Below are 22,547 nucleotides of genomic sequence, written 5' to 3' on the forward strand. Positions count from 1 at the left end.
TTGCTTTAGGTAAGCATAATCGAGCAGGTATGTGATGTAGAGATTCAGGTAATTTCTTACAGGTAGTCTCGATTGGGGTTACCTGTAGTATATAAATATGAATGTAAGGATGCTTGGATGTATTAATCATTTGAAAAAGCTAATGTTTTAGCGAAACATGTTATGATTATTTTCAATAAAGTTAGTGGAGATCAAATCGTTTAAGTGTAGTTTGTGAAAATACTAATATTATCTGGATAGTAGGGTGCTAATGCCGACTGAACGCCTCCCCCCACCCCTTTTGACCTTGAGACGTCACACAACCTTGAATGACGTCACCTAACCTTGAATGTCGTACACGTAGTATGAGCTTGAATGCGGTGTTTGACCTTGAGTGTGGGGTTTGACCTTGACGTTCGATACTTCGACTACCTTGAGCTTGCTCCATGGCATTGAATGTTGACCTTGAATGAAATCGTGACGTGTACAGAATATCGCTGTCCTAGTGCTAAACCATCACATCCCAAAACCAACAGTTTTGAGATTATTGGAGGTTAATCATTCATGAGGTTTTGTTTTTGACTTTTAGCTTTCATATGCATAACTATGTTTATAATAAAAATTTTATTATGAATCTCATTTTATCGGTAAGATTTACAAAAATAACACATAATTCAATTTGTAAGATTTAAGTTTAAAATAATTATTACACTAACTCTACTTCGAGTTGTTACAGTATTGCCCAGATATTTAAAAAAATTATTTTGCATTGTTACTATTTGCATTGTTACTATTGTTATGTTACTGTATTGCACTAGACTTTTACATAACATTTTTGATTTGTGCTAATTTCTTATAGGAATAATATAATCCTATAATAGTATTCTTACAGCAAAGGATTAAAAAAGTAAGATTTTTTTATGAAACAACAGTTGAAAATAGGAAAAAAAAACAAACATTTGCTAAAACTGTGTATTTTTATTAATTGTAAGATTAGGCTACAAATGTTTTGTATACAAGATTATTTGTTTGTAGAATAAGTTTAGTCATCATCATCTTCAGGTTGTTCGTCGACTTCACCAACAGTGGAAGTTCTCAAATTTTCAAAAAAAGGATGGTATGGACGTGGAATGAGGTTCTCCCTGCACAAACTCAGTAGATCCGCTTTCTTCAAAACAGTTATACCTGGGGGAATTGGGTATGCTTGTTTGACTCTAAGAGTTGGAGTGTTGAGTGTATCATTGTTTACTGGAGAGTCAACACATTGCTTTGATTTAACTTTCCTCGACGTTCGTCTAGGTGTTTGAAGTGAGATTTCATCTGCTGTTTTGGTCGATAAACCTCTGGGAATGATTGTTACAGAGCCATCTCTTTTCTTTACAATCTTGTCATCCAGGTTAAATGATTTCATGTCTTTTTTTTCATATGATGTTTTGTAAAAAACAGTGTTTCCTGTATCCTTCCGAACCTCAAACATTTTAACATTCGCCCACACTATTCTTTCCCCTGATGTATCATATTGAAAGTTTTTACCGAAAAGGTGAGTAGATACTTTCCAATCCAGGACATCTTGTGTGTCCATTTCTTTGACAACAAACTGATCTTCCCCTTTCTTAGCCATTTGGATTACGGCAACTAGCTGGCTAGGAACATAAAGAGGCGTCTTTTTAGTGGCTAATTTCATTTGTCTTTTGATCAGTGAATGCATCACATCTCCTTCATTTTGGGTATGCCCAACAATTAGATACTTATGTGTTATAGATGGGATATCCAAGGTTTTCACGGCATACAGGTACATTGTTAACAGAAGATGATTCTTATTTTGCCCACTACAGTTGTCTGAATAAAAGACTAATCTTTTACCAGTTCCACAGCAGTGTTCTTTCAAGTAGTTATAGAGAAACGATGATATTTCTAGTGCGCCACGCTTGGCACATGCTTCATGCCAAATGTAACAGAATCCTTGTTTATTGGTAGTATCATAAATTGTGAAATCAAAGGCATTTAATTTTCTTTTATAATAAAAGGTTGATACTTGGCCCTTTGGTAATTGGACAACGGCCTGAAGATCGAAACAAGAAACAATAAGATTTGAATTGGCTTCCCTGCTTGCTTCCTTATCATGTTTTTTCTCTTCTCGTGATAGTTCTTTTTCTTTTTTATGTAAATCCATCTCTTGTTTCATGTTTATCCTTTCTTCTTCTGAGCTATTGTTATAGCTTTCGCAGAAGGAACATTGGTCCTTTTTTGGTTGAAAAAATCCAATGTTAAATTTTGTAGTCAGAATTTCGTCATACTTATGCTGTTTTGCAAAAGAAATACCTTTATCTTGACAGCTTTTTTTGTATAGTCTGTACATCTCTGCTTGGTTTAAGTCTCCGTCGATATATTCTCTTTTAGTATCGGACCTACAATAGTGGCTCTCTATTCTAGCAAATGAATTTATATGATCAATTATATCTTTGATGGTTTGAGGGTCTGTTTTGGGTTGGTTTAAATGTTTGCCCCTAAGATCTGGCTCAATAACGCCTGTAGATGACATCTTTTTTTTTACAGTAGTTAAAAAAGTTGAACTAATGCATAACGTATCAGTAAACATCTTTTTACAAACTTTTACTTTATTTCTGTTGATGATGAAATTGTAAGAATAATTTGCTGATCTGTGCGAGTCATCTTTCTTATAACAGTATTTTGGTTTTACTTCATCCATTAGCTTTGAGATAAAGTATCTTTTTCTGGTGATATCAGTAAGCGTTAGAAAATCAGATAACAATTTTTTTCTATCTTCCAAGTCAACATTTTCTGAACACTTTAATTTACACTTGTCTCCACAACCTTCTTTTACAGTTTTTGCCTGCTTCAGGTTACCTGATTTTGTTTGATAAGCTTCACCTAAATTTACTTTAAATTTTTTCATATTTTTTGCCCAAAGTTTCTCATTTTTCAATCTATTTTTGGTTCCTCTGTTTATTTCTATGATTTCTTGATCTTGAGGTTCCTCTTGTACTTTTTCAAACTCTAATATTGGCTGTTGAACGTTATTTTCAAGGTTTTCATTCTCTTCATACTCTCTATCAGAACTATAACCATTTTCATCTGGTATATAATCATCACTCTTATCAGAAACATCGTCCTCATAAACGTTATTGCCATCATCTGCTATATTCACTTCTTGATCATAGGTTTTAACTTCTTCCTGCTCCTCATATTCCTGATTATTATTGTTGACTTCCGTAACAAGCTGGACTTCTTGTAATTCAATATTAGTATCATCAAACAAAAATTCACCTTTTAAAACATCATCAGCTGTAATATTTTCATTATTATACGTTAAAATGTAAACACCTTCTGAATTTGGATGCGCCACTTCCAGAACTGGTACAGAACTGGTCTCAACAAAATTTGATTGTAGAGTCTCAACTTGAGGCCGGTTTTCCATCTGAAAAACAAGTGGAACGATTTAGGCCTTCTCTCAACTACACGCCCGGGATTGTTAAATAATAAACTTAAATCTTACCTTTTCATGATCCGCTTTGGATTCCTCCACAAACAATATCTGTAGCATCTTTTTCCCTCTGCCTTCATTGACATTTTCAATAAAACTATTCATTCTGGAAACTAATAACTCATACACTTTCAGAAATGTTACAAATAACCTTCCAAACTACCTTTCCAATTTCACAAGTTCTCTTCAAAAACAATAACAAACCACAGGTTATTCAACAGGTTATCTCTATGAACAGCTGAGAAATAAAAAAACATTTTGTGATATTACACTATTGCACTATAATCAAGGTTTGGAACAGCATAAATGTTTTGTGATGTTTCAGTGTTGCTCTAGAAACTAAAAGATATTTATTGGTGAAATAGTGTACTATTTTGAGTTGTTATTGTGTTGACCCACCAAAACCATCAGCTCAGGATGAAGTAAGAGTAAAACAAATGGTAAAAAAATAAGGAAATGTAATATTTTGATATATTACTGTGTTGCTTTGGACGTAGTTCGGTGTCATTCTTCAGAATTAGTAATATCTCAAAATGTCAAAATTTTGAGATATTACTGTTTTGCACTGGGACAGCGATATAACCTTGAACAGTGGGCGTTCGGCGTTGTCCCCTCCCTTGTTGGTAATTCCTATATAAGTTCAGAATATCGTATGACGTAACCTAACCTTGAACGTCGTACACATAGTATGAGATTGAATGCCGTGTTTGACCTTGAGTGTGGGGTTTGACCTTGACGTTCGACACTTCGACTACCTTGAGCTTGCTCTGTGGCATTGCATGTTGACCTTGAATGAAATCGTGACGTGCACAGAATATAACCTTGAACAGTGGGGTTCGGCGTTGCCCCCTCCCTTGTTGGTAATTCCTATATAAGTTCAGAATATCATGCTTCCACATTCAGTTTAGACACTCTAAAATACCCAAATAGGTAAACAGAAGTATTTGTCGAATTCCAAAGTGAAGACAACGAGTATCAACCCATCCGAGAGGGCGTTTTCGTCAGTGAGGTGAATATATATTTTATTTTAATTAACCGTAATTTCACTATATTTATGAATATGGATAATTTGAAATTTGACATTGAAAAAATTAATTTTTCTATAATTCAACAAAGTGAAGCTTTAGAGCAGAAACCTATAAACGCTCTGGTTATTGATAAAGAATATAAAATTGAAAAAATGTCAATGTATTCCACACGATATGGTAAATCAATTCAAGTAGTTTTATTGGATGAGGAAAGTGATACTCCTTTTGAAGCATGGCTTCCAAAACGTGTCACAGAGCAATTAACAGAAGACTTCATTCGTGAAGTGAATTCATCCAAAGCCAAATTCACACTTACTTATATGGGTCAAAGTTCGTAGGATTATCCTGATGCTAAAACCCGATCATTGATGAAATTCAATGTTTTAGATTGAACATTTTGAAATTATGAATTTTTTTTTTGTAAATAGTGAAAATATGGTAGATTAATATAAAATATGTATCAACTTGGTCACTTCATAGACATAGTCAGATTTCAAGTGAGTATTTTTTTTATATTATTTGCAAACTAATGAATGCCATTTATGAATTTTCAGAACTCACCATTCTATAAATATGTGGATGCAATATTCAGCCCAAGAGTGGCCGGAAGCAGTGGATTTGGATTCCGCCATAAGAAAAATGGCTTGGGAGATGGCTGATCTGAGTTTTGATGCTCTACATTCATCAAATTATGATTTGAGTGTATGTTACGATGCTGAAGAGGTGCGAAAACTTTTGGAGCTTAGTGAGAAGTATGAACTCGGTGTGGCATTGTGTCATAAATATTCATATGGGAGTAGAAATTTGGATGAGTTCTGTGAGTTAATAATTGAAGCAGACTTGAAACATTTTCTTCAAGACATATGCACCTACCTACCGCAAAATATCATAGAGAAATATCAATTGGAACCACAGAGTCCCAACCCGCAACTGGAAGAAGCGATAAATGATGGTGTTGTAAATATTTGAAATCTGTTGTATATTTTTGTGAATAAAATAATGTTTCAATCCATATTTGTTTGTATCTAATTGTTTGGTGAATAAAAGATATAACATAATTATTGAGTGTTTTATTTTTCATCAATATCGAATATTTCATAGCATATTACATGTCAATCTTATTACAATCCAGTTTGAACAGATCCATTAAGAGCATTATATGATAGAACAGCATCATGGAGGATGAGTGCATATACTTTGGTGTTTGCTGGAAACTTCACCTTGCGTGTTTCGAATTCTATTTTGATGTCGACAGTGGATGACTTCATAGCTTCGGGTTGATGGGAGCAGTCGATAATGAATAGTGGGTTGTTGCGAAAGCTACCAATATCCATCATCGGTTCACTCATAGTTTTATAATAGTAGCTACGTTGGAAGTTTTCATATGCATAGTAAGCTGATGAATCTAACTTCTTGTCGAAATCCGGATTCCAACGCTCATATGGGTATACTTCAGAGTTCAGAGATAGTCGAATATTATTAATATTCACATGTGTGAATTTCGTTACATCTTTTGACATATTTTCGGATTGGTCGGTGTTTTGAAAGCCGATGATGATATATCGTGGTCTTTCGAGGCTGCTGGTTGTCTTCACCGCCCATATATCCGAGGATGTATCACGAAGTGTGGGTAATTCATAAAGGTCCCACATACGATAAGCCACCTTCACTTTAGCATTATTACCATTTTTATTTATGCGATTCAATAGTTTCAGTTTCTGTCGATCTTCCGGCACAATGTGCCTGATTCTCTATTCTATTTTATTGATTTCCAAATCTGCATCGACTTCCCCAATGAATGAATTTTTGAATGAGCGAGCTATAATCAAAATGAGCTCCTGCTTCACATTCATTATCCCCTTATTGTAATCTTCAGCAAAACCCATGATATACTTCAAGGGTAATTTACCACTGAATACATTGCTAACGGGATCGAATATATCTTGTTTATTCACATCGAGTCCCCATCCTATCGGTAGTAGCGAATTTGCATGCGTTTTTCCGAATGATATCATCGTTTTCATTGTGGTAGTTATGCCGGGTTTCCGAACAACAACCACTTGCTCACCACCCATTTCATAGCGAATTTCGTCGAAGAGAAAGGCGAGAGCATTATTGGATAGGTAGCACCGCTTTGTGGCATCAGATGGTGTGAACTTCCCCTCGATATAAATGTAACTATCTGCAATATCGAGTATGAGATCTTGATAATTGATTGGAATTCGTATTTCATCTGAATTTTTTTAATATGGTGAACCATACGGCTTATATGTATGCTCATGGAGGCTGATGAGGGAATGGTCGAACATGGGCTCCTCGAACACTTCCAATTTATCACTTGTGGTGATTGTCGCCATGTTATTACTATTTTTTATATCGCACCTTCAAGCCAATAGATTTGAGAAAGTTCAGGCTACTAGCACTTATTCTATATCTTGACCGTTTGGCAGATATACGTGGAATGAATCGACTGCTGGATTTTCGCTTCTTTAAATGCACATGATCATAGCCTCCACCAAATACATTATGCTGACTCAACTGCTGCCGCTGCGGCAATCGCTGACTATTGAAGCACAACCCCATTTTTAGAAACGATAATCACAGAATTTATAGTTTCATCAATGAAAATCACCTGCTCAGCGTTAGGAAGTAACAAATACTGAGTAACAATTTGATCAACTTCAGCTTTATATTGACTTTTTTCACAGATGATCATCGCTCACCATCGTTTTTGCTCGATCGTTTGAATGCTTATCGAGGGTTGTTTTTTCAAATCAGATTGCAGCGATTTGATATCCTTATCCATATGCTCATACCTTTTTACAAATTCTACTAATTTCAGTCCAAGCGTAATGAGATCTTCCCTCACTGATACGGAATATTTTTCTACTCCATCTAATTTCAAAATAATTTTGTCAATATCAGTATCTAATTCTCCTCTCATCTTTGAGATGTAAAAACCGACATATCCTCGATTAACACAATCCGTACTCTCTTCAGGCTCTGCTATATTTTTCAAACGTTTATTTTGCATATCAAAGTTTCCATCGGTTGTTAATTTGAAACCAACTCCAGGCTGCCCACGCAAAACAGTATTTGAAACTGCCTTACTTCTGCGACCAAACTTATCGATGCTTCCTTTACTTATTTTCTTTATGATACACTAATGACAGTCATGTTCTGAATCAACGTATGAGAAACGATGATTGTTACTATTGACTGTCGTCGATGTTGTGAATAAATATATGAGAAATGATGATTATTATAGCTTTATCAATTCCAATTTGACTATTATTTTTTCACCATTGAAATTGATCAGATTACCATTATCATCCAATATGCGAAGAGTGATATTGTCGAGGTACTGACGACCACCAGATCGGATTGGCATATAAATAATATTTTGTGGCTCCTTGGTGAGTTTGTAACCGGGCTCTACATCAATATCAAATTCAAAGATGCTATGGATTTCATCGCCATTCGAATATGCTCCAGCTGTGGCATTACAATCCACACGAATAATCCTCACCTTATTGATATTCACGGGCAATGTTGATTCATGTATTTCACCACAATTGAAAACATTGTCATCGAACCCTAGAAGTTCAGCAATGCTGTTTTCATGTTTGAGATGAATGTAATATTTCGATCGCATTTCACATTTCAGAGTGTTGTTGTTTGCACGTAGGAGAAATACTTGGTCGATATTTTCTTCAATTCCATTTTCTAGTTGCACTTCTTTGGATTTCATGAATCTTTGAATCACCTTATTAATTTCATCAATTTCATATGCCCCAGGTGGAATTTTTATAATAGTGGGGGGTGAGATAATTGTCTTCGAATAGCCGATAACATTATTCTTAGCATCTACATTGAATATGGAATTGTAGGAGTAGAAACCATGTAATCCCAGACCATAATTACTATTGGTATCCAATTCAATGGGTGGGTAGAAGTTGGCACTCAACTCGCTAGAGTATCCCGACAATGAAAACGTGCGTGACATGACTGATGAATTTTCGATGATTCATGTCTTTTTATTGCTGACAGCAGAAATTGTGGACCAATCGTCGCTTTTTCGGTGGTCTATCCATATCATTATGTGTGACTACATTCACATCATTCACTTCACAATAACAACAAAAAATTTTTCTTGTAGGTGGACCATCATTCATATCGGAATTACTACTGCTACCGCTGGAATCATTGTAATGCTCTTGACAGTACTAATACTTCAAGACATCAATATCATTTTGTAGGTTTTGTGGTAACTTATCCCATACAGATGCAATTTCATGTGATGCACACCCAATCAACACCTCTTTCGGCATATCAGCGAGTTGTTCTTTACTCATTTTTTGTAAAGTGCGTACTCTGGAATATGCGATCAATGAATGACTCATCCTCTTGATACTCTCCCTATCCTGTACTGGTGTTAACTCCATGTCTTGTTCTGAAGGAACTTCAAACACAAATGGCCACACCATACTGTGTTGAATCGTTGTTCACGCTTATAGTTATATGTGATAGTATTGATAGGATTCGAACCCATATAAAAATAGTGAATCAGTTCTTTGGGAGGGGGTAAATCGCCAAAACTATCAAAATATTTTATCGAAGTTCCCCTTTTTCTATATGCTACCCAATGTGTCCCTTGACCATGTCGACTATCCAATTTTACTATGGCAGATTCATATCGGAGTGGTCCTGATTTTGGTAAATCGTCACGCATATATACCCCCCGAAAATATGGAATCGTCATTTTCTTAGCGTAATAGTTGAGGTCGATATTGGAGAGAGCTCTTTTAGGTAGCAAATTTATGAGTTTTTTGAATTTTGAGGTTTCAAATAGACTCCTAATCCTTTGCGGTAAGGCTTCAAGTAGATGCCACTTCCTTGTTTACCTTTAGCAATTGCCTCCATGTGTTTATTATGGCGATTTGTCTCACTCAACTGCTCCCTACTCGCTTTTGCTGCTTGAACTGCTTTCGTTATACCAGCAGTAGCACCGGCTAAACTACCTAGTGCTGATAAACCAGCAAAAATTGGAATGAGTGGTAGTATTCCACCAATTTTAGGAATCGGTATGATTCGCGGTGTGCGAATTTTCTTTTTCCCACCTGCAGCCCTCATATATTTGCGTGCTGCTTTGAGTGCAATTTCAGCTGCTCTTTTAGAATTTTTGACAACAGATTCACTTCCACCCGCTTTGTGTAGAACATCACGCACTTTCTGAACGATCCCAGAACCAAAAGCTATCACCTTAGAAGCTTTCAATATTTTTTTACCTTTTTTTTTCTTAATAGAACGCTTTCTCTTCGGAATGTGTGACTGCTTGGGAGATGAGTCACAACCCATACCAAATCGGCGTTTCCCTTTCATTATATTCGTAACTAGCCAAGCAGCTCCTTTTTCTCCAATAGTAGCGTCTTTTGCTTTGACACGATTCCAAGCACTTTCTGCAAGCTCTTTATCCGCTATGTGTCTAGCTGCAAGATTATCGGGGTTCTGTGAATATGCAATATCGTGTTTTTTGCATGCAAAACCCATCTGATTGACACCGAATCACCTCTCAACAATCTTTTCTGCAATTTGGTGCCCGTACCACAATACTGATAGCCAGGTAAGTGTAATTCAAATGGTAGATTATTGATGAGGGAATTGATCAATCCTCTACCAGTTTTATTTGAATGCAATTCAGTAGATCTGCATCGACTCATAACCCCTATTTAAATAAAGGAATCGATGTGGAACCCTGCTTATATAGTCTCCAACTGTCATACAATGCGCATATTGAAGCGGAAGCAGCAATTTTCCATCGATAATTTCGATGAAAAAGTGGGTGGTGGATCGGGAAGCGGTGTCAAACAACGTCACGGATCTTTACTTCCACTTTCTATTCGCGGCCTGATTATTGGACCTTCTAACTGTGGCAAGACAAATGTTATGATTTCTTTGCTAACGCATCCTCTAGGATTACGATTCGCAAATGTTTATCTTTATTCAAAGTCTCTTTATCAACCTAAATACGAGTATTTACGTGAAGTATTATCTCCAATCGAAGGGTTGGGTTTTTACACTTTTGCCAATAATGCAGGTGAAATAGTAGAGCCTTCAGACGCCAAACCTGATTCGATATTCATTTTTGATGATGTTATGTGCGAGAAACAGGATGTTATACGATCATATTTCAGTATGGGTCGTCATAAAAATGTGGATTGTTTCTATTTAGCCCAAACATATTCACGAGTTCCGAAACAATTGATACGAGATAATGCAAATTTTATCGTAATGTTCAAACAAGATGATATGAATCTCAATCATATTTTTTCCGACCATGTATCACCAGATGTAACATATAAGCAATTTCAAGATATGTGTGCGAGATGTTGGGAAGATAAATATGGATTTTTAGTAATTGATAAGGATCGAGAAGTGGTAAATGGACGTTATCGAAAAGGATTCGATGCTTTCATATATCCTTGACGTTCTTGAAGAATTGAATCACTTGAGTGCTAGATAGTGGAGATAACACTTCATTATACAAATTCTTGGAGTGAATTATGGAGGGAAAAAATGATGATGAAATATGTTTAAAAAGAAAGTTAATTGAAGCAACGGATGCCGTTCGGAAGAAATTCAATTATATCAAAAGTAGTCGTCTAGGTGATCAATCAGCACTCGAGAGGATCTATGAGCCAATAATAACACCTTTGAAAGTAATATCTGCCAATACTGAAGGAGCATCTCAAATGAATCAAGTGATGCAGAAAACAAAGCCTGCTACACCATTAACAGCCAAAACTATAATTGAAAGTGAGTGGAAACCGAAATTTGAAGGGACTTCCTCGAAGGATCTTCAAACCTCTCAATTGACAACTTTAGATTCACAATCACCTAATGTATTCGATGATGGTGATGAAGTACAAAAGCATATAAAAAAGTTACTATCAGGAAATCCCTCTTACGATACAGTCTTTGGAGTACACATGAACACTGAAACGGGAAATTTACAAATGGGAGTAGCTGATGTGGAATTTATCGGTGAGAAAATTGTGTTTATTAAAAATGGTAAAACTATTGGCTCTCATCAGGGCACTCCAAAACTATATAACTTGATATTCATGAAAGTACCATCGAGAAATATCCCCTTTTCCGATATGACCACATATGGTGATATACTCAAATTAACAAAGGCTGCATATAAATACAATGAGAGAAAACAAGGTCTTCTATCGAATAATTGGAAGAAATATAGAGAAATAATCCTACCATTATTATCCAATGGAAACCCTAGTAGAGAAGGTGCTGGCATGATCAAAATACCCACCCAGAAAAAATATATCAGAAATAAGCATACAGATTATATTTATTGGAATGAACTCGAAGAATTGATTGATCGCCTTCGACTACTTTGGAGTTCACGACTGGCTGGACATACCGGACATGATAATGAAATATTAGCCATAATTGAGGAATTACGTGAAGAAGGATTAGTCTATTGACCGCAATATCATGAACATGATGTGTGAAACTGGCTCAGTCGATCACAAACGATCTAACTATGCATACCACAATTGATAAATTTGGGCGTAGAAGAGGTGGTGTTAGTAAACCAATAGTTGGAAGATCTGGTGTTGGATTCATTCTCACACCAAATGGTGATTATGATATTCAGAATAAGCGGTTTCAAAATGTTGGTGAACCTGTAGACAGTAAAAATTCTGTTACTAAAGGATATGTTGACGATCACATTAGAAAAGTCAATGAGACAACCCTGAAGTATTTCCAAGAATTCATTGCATCAACGCTACGTAACATCGGAAAACATATTGATTCAAAACATAATGAGGTGCAAATAATCATTGACAAAAATGCACTCATCACTTCTGCATTAGCTGATCAATTCAGTAATGTGGAAAAGCGAACTGACGTAATAGCTAAGTTGGTTGATACTTTTACTGAGCGAGTCATTGAAGTTTAATAGTCAATCGTTACACTTGCACCTGAACAGTGGAAAAGTGATTCCTCAATTTTATCATCTTGAAGAAGTCTTAGAGCAGTAATATGAGTAAAGCAAAATGGCAGGTTGTGAAAGAAATACACAAGCCGGCGCGTCGAAGTTTCCCCCGTCGGAAGACAATAATAAAGGGTTTTTCTGACTTGTGGCAGATGGATTTGATGGAAATGCAACCATATTTTAAAGAAAATGAGGGATGTAGGTACATCCTTATAGTTATCAACTGTTATTCAAAGTTTGTATGGTCAAGGCCGTTGAAGAATAAAACTGGTGATTCAGTTACTGCAGCTATGGCAAGCGTGTTGAAAGATGCTAAATATACTCCAAAAAATTTACAATCTGATCATGGTACTGAGTTCTATAATTCGAAATTCTCATCGTTAATGAAGAAACACAACATCAATCATTACTCAACATTCAGCACAAAAAAAGCTGCAATTGCAGAACGAGTAATCAGAACATTGAAGAGTTGGCTTTATAAGGAGTTTTCACTTCAAGGTCATTACAAGTGGTTGAACATTCTTCCTAGAATTACTCGTCAGTATAACAACAAAGTTCATCGTACGATTGGTATGAAACCTGCAGATGTGAAACAGTCTACTAAATTGTCAATGTATGCCGAATCTAAGAGTCCACATGCGAAACGTAAAAAAAGTACGTTTAAAATTGGGGATAGTGTTCGAATCAGCAAATATAAAAATGCATTCGATAAAGGTTATACAGCAAATTTTACAGCTGAAATATTCAAAGTTGTGAAAGTTAATAATACAGAACCTATAATTTATGTATTAGAAGATGTGAATGAGCAACCAATCAAAGGCTGTTTTTATGGGCTGGAGTTGAATAAAACGAAAGATCCCAATACGTATTTGGTGGAGCGAGTTTTAAAAAGAAAAGGACATCGCCTCTATGTAAAGTGGCTGGGGTTCTCTGAAGATCACAACTCATGGATCGATGAAAATTCTTTAGTGTAATGACATTATCATGATTGTACTCAATATTAGATAAAAAATAAAAAAATAGTGTATTAAAATTGTTTTATTTATTAAAAACTAAATAGAATAATAATCTTAGAAATGATGCAAGTAATATGTAAACTATTGGTTTTATTTTTCATAAATTCAACATATTGAAATCACTTCAAGATGTGTATGTAAGCATAAGATTTCCATGAATCCTCCGTCTCTCTATCCGCTCTTCATGGGTTAGACACCAGCACTCTCGAAAGTGGACATCTCTGTTGGGGTGAAATTGGCTGACATTCTCACACAATTGCCAATCATTTCTACAAGCACTGCATAAATTGTTCCAACAATCCACACTATATTCACCACATTGTAGACATCGCTGGACTAATGTATCGCAAGTCGCTACACAATTTATGCATATATTCCTTGAAATGCCCATATTATTACACATAATCTCTTTCGAACATTCTCTGCACTGCTGGCGGTAGTCACTTACTTCTAGAGTTGAACCATTTATCCTATTCCGAAGTGGGTCTGGATTCCTTGCCACAACACATCTACGACACAGGCCGGTACATGGGTTGATATATGTTTCAGGCCAATACCCATGGCAGTTGTAACACACTATATGTTTGCCAATTTTGATTGGAAAGCCGCGTTTTGTCGGTTTTGTATCCCACTCTTTAGGGAAAGACATATTCACTGATAGATGTACAAATATTCAATCGATGAATTTAACTACACTCTCACGCTCCCATGTTTCCCTCTTATAAACAGGTACCGTGAAGAGTGGGGTAGAGTGGAGGGAGCTACCACCACCACTGTCAAAAATCATATAAAAATCGGTGAGTGATTGTAAACTTCAGTCAGTATTCAAGTATCACCACAAGAATATATTAATATGTCTGCCCAGAGAGCTGCTGTGTTAGCATTATTATCTCAGAGAGATAATAATAACCATGAGCTGGTGGAAGAGTTTGAAGACGTTGGACAGATAGTGGGTGTTGACGAAGAAAATGATGGTGGAGATATGCAGTATGAGGTGAATGAGCAAGGTGCAGAAGGTGGCTTAAATATCGAAGACGATGAGGCAATTGAGCAAGGTGTTGGGGATTTAGATATTGATGATGATGAAGAAGGTCTTGTTGAAGAAGAAGATGAAGGTATCGCAACAGATTCGACTCACGAGACTGACGACAGCGGAGTAGTTATTGGCAATGTTGAGTTGTTGAATATCACTGAGACATTGGATGATCCATTAGATTTGTATTGTGTAACGGATAGTCATGTAAGGATCAAAACGATTGACGGTGAAATAGAGAAGTTGTGTTGGTGTTGCTTCCGCTTTTATTCTGTGCGGAATAACAATGGAGGGTATTATGAGCACGTCGACATTCATTACACCGCCCGCTTCATGGAGATGGGGCAAACATGGTGTAAAGCATGTGATAGGCCTTTGACCAACTTTAGGAGAATAGCCGTCTGTATCATATGTAACAACACCCCACCTCTGGAGATGTAACCGTGGACCTTCGGGTCAACAAAAGAAACAGCCCTTTTCAGGGCTACATTATTTAAACAAAGAGTAGATATCTCATAATGAGATTGCAACAACACCCCATCTGCGGAGAAGTTACCGTGGACTTTCGGGTCAACAAAAATACAGCTCTTTTCAGAGCTACAAACAAAGTGTAGATATCTAATAATAAGATTGATCACTCAGTCAAAGAAATAGAATATTTCGAGTGTCACATAATCATACGAAGAGTAGTTTGTAATATATGGATATACCTCTAAAATGTACATCCATATACATATGAGGTATGCATAAATGTGTTATAGAATATGTAAGTTCTCTGAATATCTTATCTTTGTAAAATAAATCACATTGAAAAATGATTGTTTAAGCGTCCGAGTGGATTTGAATCTGTTTGATAACATACTAGCTCTCTCTTATCTGAACAATTGCAGAATTCATGTCAAGATTTGGAAATATAATTTTCATAAGACAATATTTCAAATTCGAGGGGTGTTTATTCAGAGTAGTCAATAAGAGTAATTGGTATTGTAATTCAGAATATTTATTTCAAAGGTGGAAAGGAGAGAGGGAGGTAGACACTGCCCCAACCACGCAGTGTCTCGTGTACACCAACCAAACAAAATGTGTACTCCGAGGAAGGATAAAGGATGGATGAAATAGGGAAAAAAATAGGGAAAAAAAAGGAAAGGATTACCAGTCGTCGTCGTCACTGTCATCGGGTCGGGGGAAGTACTGCCACATCACCGAACCCTCAGTAAACGCCATTTCCTCCGCAAATGCGTCGTCGTCCCAGAGATCGTCATCATCATCATCCGAGCTGCTCGAGTCTTCGGAGTGGTCTTCGGTACTGGTCACATGCAGTACCTGGACCGAAGATGTGGAAGGGTGATGAGGCGTGGTGGTTGAATCGGCCTCCATATCTGGATTCTCCATATCGGAATCCTCCAACTGAAGATCCGGGAGTGGCGCTGTAGGTTCTTCCGCCTGGGGTCCGGTCGTGGAATCGGCTTCCTGGTATGTTGACATGCTGACGATAGCTACTCAACTGAAGATTACATTGAGGAACTCCTACATTTATACTCTTGCACAGGAGAGGGTATAGTGGGAGGCGGAGTGGGGGGGGGAGGTGGGGGTCGCAAAAAACGCGCCCCGGATGCAAGTGGTGGATGTTGAGCGCCCCAGGCCGCGAAGCGGCCTGCTGAGCGATCGCTTCACGATCGCGAAGCGATCGCTTCGCGATCGCCTATACAACCTTTCCCATTCCCTTCGTTACTTATAGCGAAACAACTAACGTTTCACCGCAAGGATGTACCGCAGCATTCCGTGTGCACCAACCAGGTACTATGTGCACTCCGAGGAAAACCTAACCTAACCTACCTGATCATCATCATCATCATCTATAATGATGATGTCAGGTTCGGGAGAATCAACCACCACGATGATATTTGGTGGAGCGATTTGATGATCTTCAAGCCACAGTTGATCCACAAGTTCTGGGCTGGCGAATTCATCATGTTCAAACTCATCTTCGTCTTGTTCTTCATTCAGCTCTATTGTTGTATCTGAATACCCATCGAATTCATCATCGGGAGATGTTGAATCAACTACAGCAACTTGAATGTCACCATAGGACCAATTCCCTGGTGGGGCAAAATGAGGCTCACTGGTGGAATCAGCTTCCCGAATAATTGGTGTTGCTTGATTCATGATGAACGAACAAGTTGAAGAATATTGAGAATACAATCTTATTTATATGATTTGAAGAAAGTGGGGTAGAGTAAGGGAGGGGGAATATGTGAAAAATAAAGATCCACTAGGTTATTTATACAAGTATTGATGTGAGAATTGGGGAATAAATCCAATATAATATTCATTAGATTCATGATTTTATTTTTACACATTCACATAAATGAAATTTGTTTGAATAATGTTGAGAGAAGTAATGATGAGAGAAGTGTCAAAAGTTTTGGAATTATACTAAGAGCATTACTAGAATCACTTTTATTTATTCTCTAGAAAAAATAACTATTTTACAATTCACACACTTTCAAATGATGGAAATTCTATACAATTATTCTATTTAACTAATTTTATTCTATATACTACATGTGACTAGAAAATGACTAGAATGAAGGAATAAATACTGCCCCAACCACGCAGTATTTTGTGTGCAACAACCAAAATAGATATGCACTCCAATATTCCTTATTTTATTTTTTCATTCATAACATTCATAACCTTAAAATTAACATGCAAGTTTTTATTATATTCCTAAAATTACATTTTTTTCATTCTAAACATACATCTAACTTAAACTAAACAAAAATATATTTACAAAAGGGGTTAGGTATTAAGGAACCCCTGGCAAATGGCATCCCATTCCTGAACAAGAGGTCCATATTTTTGGATGTAAGCCAAACTCTTTCCTTGTTGCGAATCTTCTTCTTGAAGTTTCGCCCTAAGCATAGAGAGTCGCTTCTCTAATTCCAGTTTCTGGGCCTCGATGGTGGAAATATCCGCCATCAAGGCCCTTTTTCTGGAATCAGAACCATCCACAACCTTCTTTTCCCTCAAATATCTCTTTCTCACAGACTGTGCATAGGTAATAGACTCTTTGAGTTTATTACCCTCTACCACAGTCTGTGAAAGGCCATTTTCCGGGCCAACCTCTTGTTCGGAATGCTCAACACGTACCTGGGGGGTGACTGGAGGGGGCGACGCATCCCGATGGACCTGGGGGGTGACTGGAGGGGGTAACGCATCCCGATGGACCTGGGCGACGACTTCCACCAAGTTCTGCTCCTGCATCACTGGAAGGGGTGCTGTAGGCCAACCAACGTAAGGTGAGTTCTTTTCACACTTTTTGCGAAAAGCACTCAACTTACCACCCCTCCCACCTTTGGCTTTGGATGCCTTCACAGGTGCGGACTTCTTCACAGGTGCGGACTTCTTCATCTTCTTGGCCCTCTTCACCGGTTTCTCGAACTCATCCCCTGAATCGATGGGCGATAATAGTTCGATGGGCGATAAGAGACTTTGAAGATGCGATAAATCCGCCAGAGACTCGGCCAGGTCCGGGTTGTACACATTCAGTCCCGGTGGTGGAATGGGAGCTGCAGCTGGTGTTGCAGCTGGTGGTTGTACCATGATGTCCTGTAGGACAACCACCCTCCTCCGCTCTACATCCTCCAACTGTCTCTCACTGAGAGTGGTAATCGGGGTCATCAGAGCATTCCTTAGAAAAGACATGATTCTAGAAAGAGAAAATGAAAATATTAGACAATATAATATAAATAGTATGGAAGTGTGTACTTACATCAAGCTGCTTGGAATTTTCAACCTCAACTAAGTTGACTGGCAGGTATCTCAGGTTGGCTGCTTCTTTCGAAGGAAGACTGCAATCGAATGATGAACTGTGGCCTCCTCCTCATGTTTTATAGCCGTATGCTCCCTACCACTTCGGGTGGGAATGGGAGTGGGGGTGGAAGTGGGGTAGGATAATTCGTTTGAAATATTCGACAAGTATGAATTTTACAATTTGTTGAACAAACCAGATAATGAGTGAAAAAATTCAATTACTCGATTGCTCTTCCAATAAGGCAATGAGTAAATTTAATTTCTTGTCACTTATACTGTTTTCATCTTTCAGAACATTCAAAAGAATTCTTAAATTTTGTTCGGAACTTGTCTGATAGAATTCAATATCGTTGTGGTCCCAAGGTAATGTCTTGGTGGTATTAGGAATGATGAATCGCTTATCATCATTATGTGAGAGCGCGACTTTATTGCACATCAACGTGTAAATATCATGTAAATCACTCCTGAATACATTCATCTTTCTGAATATTATACCGCCTGTTTCAACAATCCTAATGTAATCTTCAATTGAAATTTGATTTTTTATAACGGATTTTTTAATACCTTTTGCTCTCTTTATTTCATCAGACACACTTTGTACATGATATGCTTTCGCACCGGTGCCATGGAAACTGATGATGGGATCACTCGGAAGTTCATCCTTCATATTTCCAATCACCGATTTGCTAACTGGCACATTGAATTTATTACCCAACCTATAGTTAGAAGTGTCAAATTTGTCAACATTTGCAATCATAAAATTATAAAAATTATCCGTCATTATTTTCAGTATCAAAGAATCCGTATCGGTATAGAGAAGAGAAGCTTGTGGTCCGTAATGTTTTTTGATGACATCATAGAAAAAATCATAAATGACTGTTTTCGACATATCCAATATACTGAACCCCAATGGTTTATTATAACAAACCTTAACTTTATCCATATGTATGACGACAAAGTCTTCCGAAAATATGGATAATGTTTTGAAATTGGGACGAGCTATCAAAGCATTGGCACCCATACCTCTTCTTATGGATTCCCAATGTGTGACAATTCGAATGTCTCTTCTATTGTTTACATTTTCCATCGTTTTGCCAAATATGGAATTTATATTCAATTTGAAGTAACCCTTCTCAAACTTATTGGTAGCCTTATTTCTCAAATTTGTATTTAAATCGATATATTTTTTCAGCCACGGTGACTGATTGAATCTGAGAATTCTATGAGTTTTCATCACCATCAAACCATTACGGACCGCTTGTTTCAAATTCCTATAATGAACGATATATTTCTTTTAATCATTCAAATTAGGAATAAGTTTGGGTATTTTGGACTTTGAACCAGGTGGTATAATACTTTCAACCAAAAATGGTAAATCCGAATGTAGATCGTGTAACTCGACAGGGTAATGCACATCTACTTCAAGTATGTATCCTTGGGGGCTATCATCTGGAATACTATTGATATCCAACTGACATATTTCACTGGCGGTCAACCAAGTGAACCCACCAAAAAGTAATGCTTGAGACATGCTATGACCATATTGTTGCATCCAAATACATTATGAAAGATGAAGGTTCTTCGGGATTATAATTTGGAAGAAACTGATTGTTTGCAATATGCTTTCTCTCCGAACACTGGCTTACACCACCACGTATACCGTTTTGGAGAAAATGCACCATATCGATATCAGTTAATAATTCCAAGTTGACACCCGTATACTTCAACATAGCATCCCAAGAAAGACCTGGAGAAGTGAAATAGTGAGCAGGATCCAATTTATATGTATCTAAACTCATATTTCTAAAATTTTCAAAAATATCGCACAACAGTAGAACATCAGATTTTAGGTATATGTCAGAATATTCACCCAAATCTTGACAATTGAATGTGTTCCATACCTGCTTTACTCTATCATAATCCTCATCAGAAACATGTTTTTCATTTAATTTATCATAAAAGTCCACCTTTGATGGTATACTAGAATAATTTAATTTATCTAAAGAATCGATAAAACTGTACGGAAAAACACCTTTCTGCCTCATAAGTTTGAATTTATCCTGTTCCGGAAAATATTTTCTTGTTTCCACAAAATGTTTTTCATCTAAATTGTCACCTAACTTTTGAAGGGAAGCAGCCATAAATTTAAAACTATCGACGAACCTTAATTTCAAAAACTTATTTTTCATCACTCCATTGTGATCTACTATTCTCTCCATAATTATATGTTTCGTGAAGGAAACATACTTTTCTTTTGTTTGAGCAATGACATCAACTTTTGTTTTGTTTGTGCATAACTCTTTTATGAACAAATGACAGTCATACCCACTGAGATTATGAAAAATTATGGGTATAAAGTTGGGCAATTTGAAATTGAGGTTACAAATACTATGTGCAGCTCCATTTCTTTTTTCCCCGTTAGATGGCAGTGGTCACGCACCTTAATATCACCATCACCAAATGGTTCTCCACATATACCACATGTGGCGGCAATATGGAAATCATGCTCTTCCTCATCAGTCAATGGACTCATTGGAATGACATTCTTCAAATATTTGTGATAAATATTGGTGACATCAGCCTCCAAGTTTGACACAAACACTTTAGCTGCATCAGCACCTCTATATAGTACAAATTTAGATATAGAATCATCAAAAGAGCACTTTATGAGGTAAGAAAAAGCATATGGTTCATGAAGATATGTTCGATTTGTATAAGAGTTAGCAGGATTTGGCTCATTAGTATGCACTGGTTTCAGAATAGATTCGAAATCAGCATATACAACGAATGGAACCCTCAACTGTTTCTGGATATTTTCAAATTTCAAAATATTCTCAGGTACCCTTTCACCAAATTTATCAACCCTGAAATTTGTGGATGGTGTCGTTGTCGATATGTGATTACAATCATTCAACTGATGTCGCAATAAAGTTCGTTCATTATCAAAGTACAATAAACAACCATCACAAAAATACTTTTTATGACCACGGGCAGATATTTGTGATGATACTAGTCTCGATAAATCCTTAATCCAACAATAATGACTATTACCAGAATCATCTGTAATAATCAACAGATTAACATGACTATTTAATCTACGTTTAGAATAGTGTAACGGACCCACAACTTCATATTCAATTCTACCATTTTTAAAAACATTTTCCAACCCATAAACATTGATAGAGCAATCGTTCATAACCTCAAACTTAGGAATATCTTTCAACTTAACTGGAAATTCCATACCTGCTACATTCAAGACGGTTGAGAAGTGGGGATATGATGAAATTTCATTAAGTTTCTGACTGGCAGGGTATAAAGCTAAAGTCACAGCCCACGCAAAGCAGCACTGATCTTGATTAAGAACATTCACCACACTTTTCTTCAATTCGATGAACCTTGGCAATTTAAAGTAAGAAGACCCTCCGAAGGGGCTATACTTGTTGATATTCACCTCCAAGTACAAAATTTTCTCAATGGTCCAACCTGAAAATATAGGTTTTCTCTATAAGTCCATCATCATCAACATTTTGACTAGATCACATACCTGAATCCCGATCTTGAAATTCCGCTGCTTCAACAGTTAAAATAACTGCAAAACTGCTATAAACCACATCCAAATCATTCGATTGATCAATTACTTCATTGGGACTATTAAATGATTTGATGTCTGAAAGATCCTTAGTTTGCAGACTGTACCGCCCAAACACTTCCATGTTCACTTTCATGCATTTATGGATATCCAACACTTCTTCAAGTAGTTTCACTACTTTCTGCTTAATTTCATTGAAGAATGTTGGGTAATCCATGTGGTGGTTTTCACTGTCCACTCGGTAGCTCACAATTCGACACTTGAAAGCTGTATTGACAATTTTCACACCTTCCCCATATTGAACACATGCATTTGTTCTGTGCTGCAACGTCCTCCGATGTACATTCATCTGATCGCTTGCAATAGTCAAATTGCAGCAAACGCAGTGTTTGCAGTGTTGGAAGTGCTGGGGGTATCAACCGTTGCCTCTTCGATGTTGGAGGTCCATCACCATTTGCGGGTGTGCAGGAATCCCGCTGATGACGACGTAGGTTGTCACTACGAGTGAAACTTTTTTTACAATCAACGCACGAATACATCTTGTATATAGAAATATCTACC

General features: G+C 36.9%; 2 protein-coding genes across 2 annotated transcripts; both read right to left on the reverse strand.

Annotated features, from left to right (window-relative positions):
* Nucleotides 1–1,021: 1,021 nt before the first annotated feature.
* On the reverse strand, nt 1,022–4,059 carry LOC141484155 (uncharacterized). The gene is made up of 4 exons (XM_074179244.1): nt 3,648–4,059; nt 3,497–3,597; nt 2,800–3,418; nt 1,022–1,227 (listed from the first exon to the last, which is right to left on the reverse strand). The coding sequence occupies exons 2-4, from the start codon at nt 3,587–3,589 to the stop codon at nt 1,022–1,024; spliced, it is 918 nt and encodes a 305-aa protein (XP_074035345.1). The 5' UTR covers nt 3,590–3,597; nt 3,648–4,059.
* On the reverse strand, nt 3,658–20,579 carry LOC141484156 (uncharacterized). The gene is made up of 3 exons (XM_074179245.1): nt 18,357–20,579; nt 17,668–18,293; nt 3,658–3,722 (listed from the first exon to the last, which is right to left on the reverse strand). Exons 2-3 carry the CDS (start codon nt 18,287–18,289, stop codon nt 3,658–3,660), a joined length of 687 nt encoding a protein of 228 aa, XP_074035346.1. The 5' UTR covers nt 18,290–18,293; nt 18,357–20,579.
* Between the last annotated feature and the right edge of the window lie 1,968 nt (nt 20,580–22,547).

This window comes from Leptinotarsa decemlineata, unplaced genomic scaffold (genome assembly GCF_025532065.1).
Source record: "Leptinotarsa decemlineata unplaced genomic scaffold, Ldec_3_MD MMD2_tig00004839_RagTag_RagTag, whole genome shotgun sequence".
NCBI lineage: Eukaryota > Metazoa > Arthropoda > Insecta > Coleoptera > Chrysomelidae > Leptinotarsa > Leptinotarsa decemlineata.

What these genes read in the sequence shown, in the direction of transcription:
- LOC141484155 (XM_074179244.1), bottom strand. Translation starts at nt 3,589, where the DNA reads ATGAATAGTTTTATTGAAAATGTCAATGAAGGCAGAGGGAAAAAGATG. An exon ending in CCAAAGCGGATCATGAAAAG is followed by an intron (nt 3,419 to 3,496) that starts GTAAGATTTAAG and finishes CTTGTTTTTCAG; the next exon opens with ATGGAAAACCGGCCTCAAGT. An exon ending in AGAAGGTTGTGGAGACAAGT is followed by an intron (nt 1,228 to 2,799) that starts GTAAATTAAAGT and finishes TTGACTCTCCAG; the next exon opens with TAAACAATGATACACTCAAC.
- LOC141484156 (XM_074179245.1), bottom strand. Translation starts at nt 18,289, where the DNA reads ATGTCTTTTCTAAGGAATGCTCTGATGACCCCGATTACCACTCTCAGT. An exon ending in TTCACAGACTGTGGTAGAGG is followed by an intron (nt 3,723 to 17,667) that starts GTAATAAACTCA and finishes TTTATTTCTCAG; the next exon opens with CTGTTCATAGAGATAACCTG.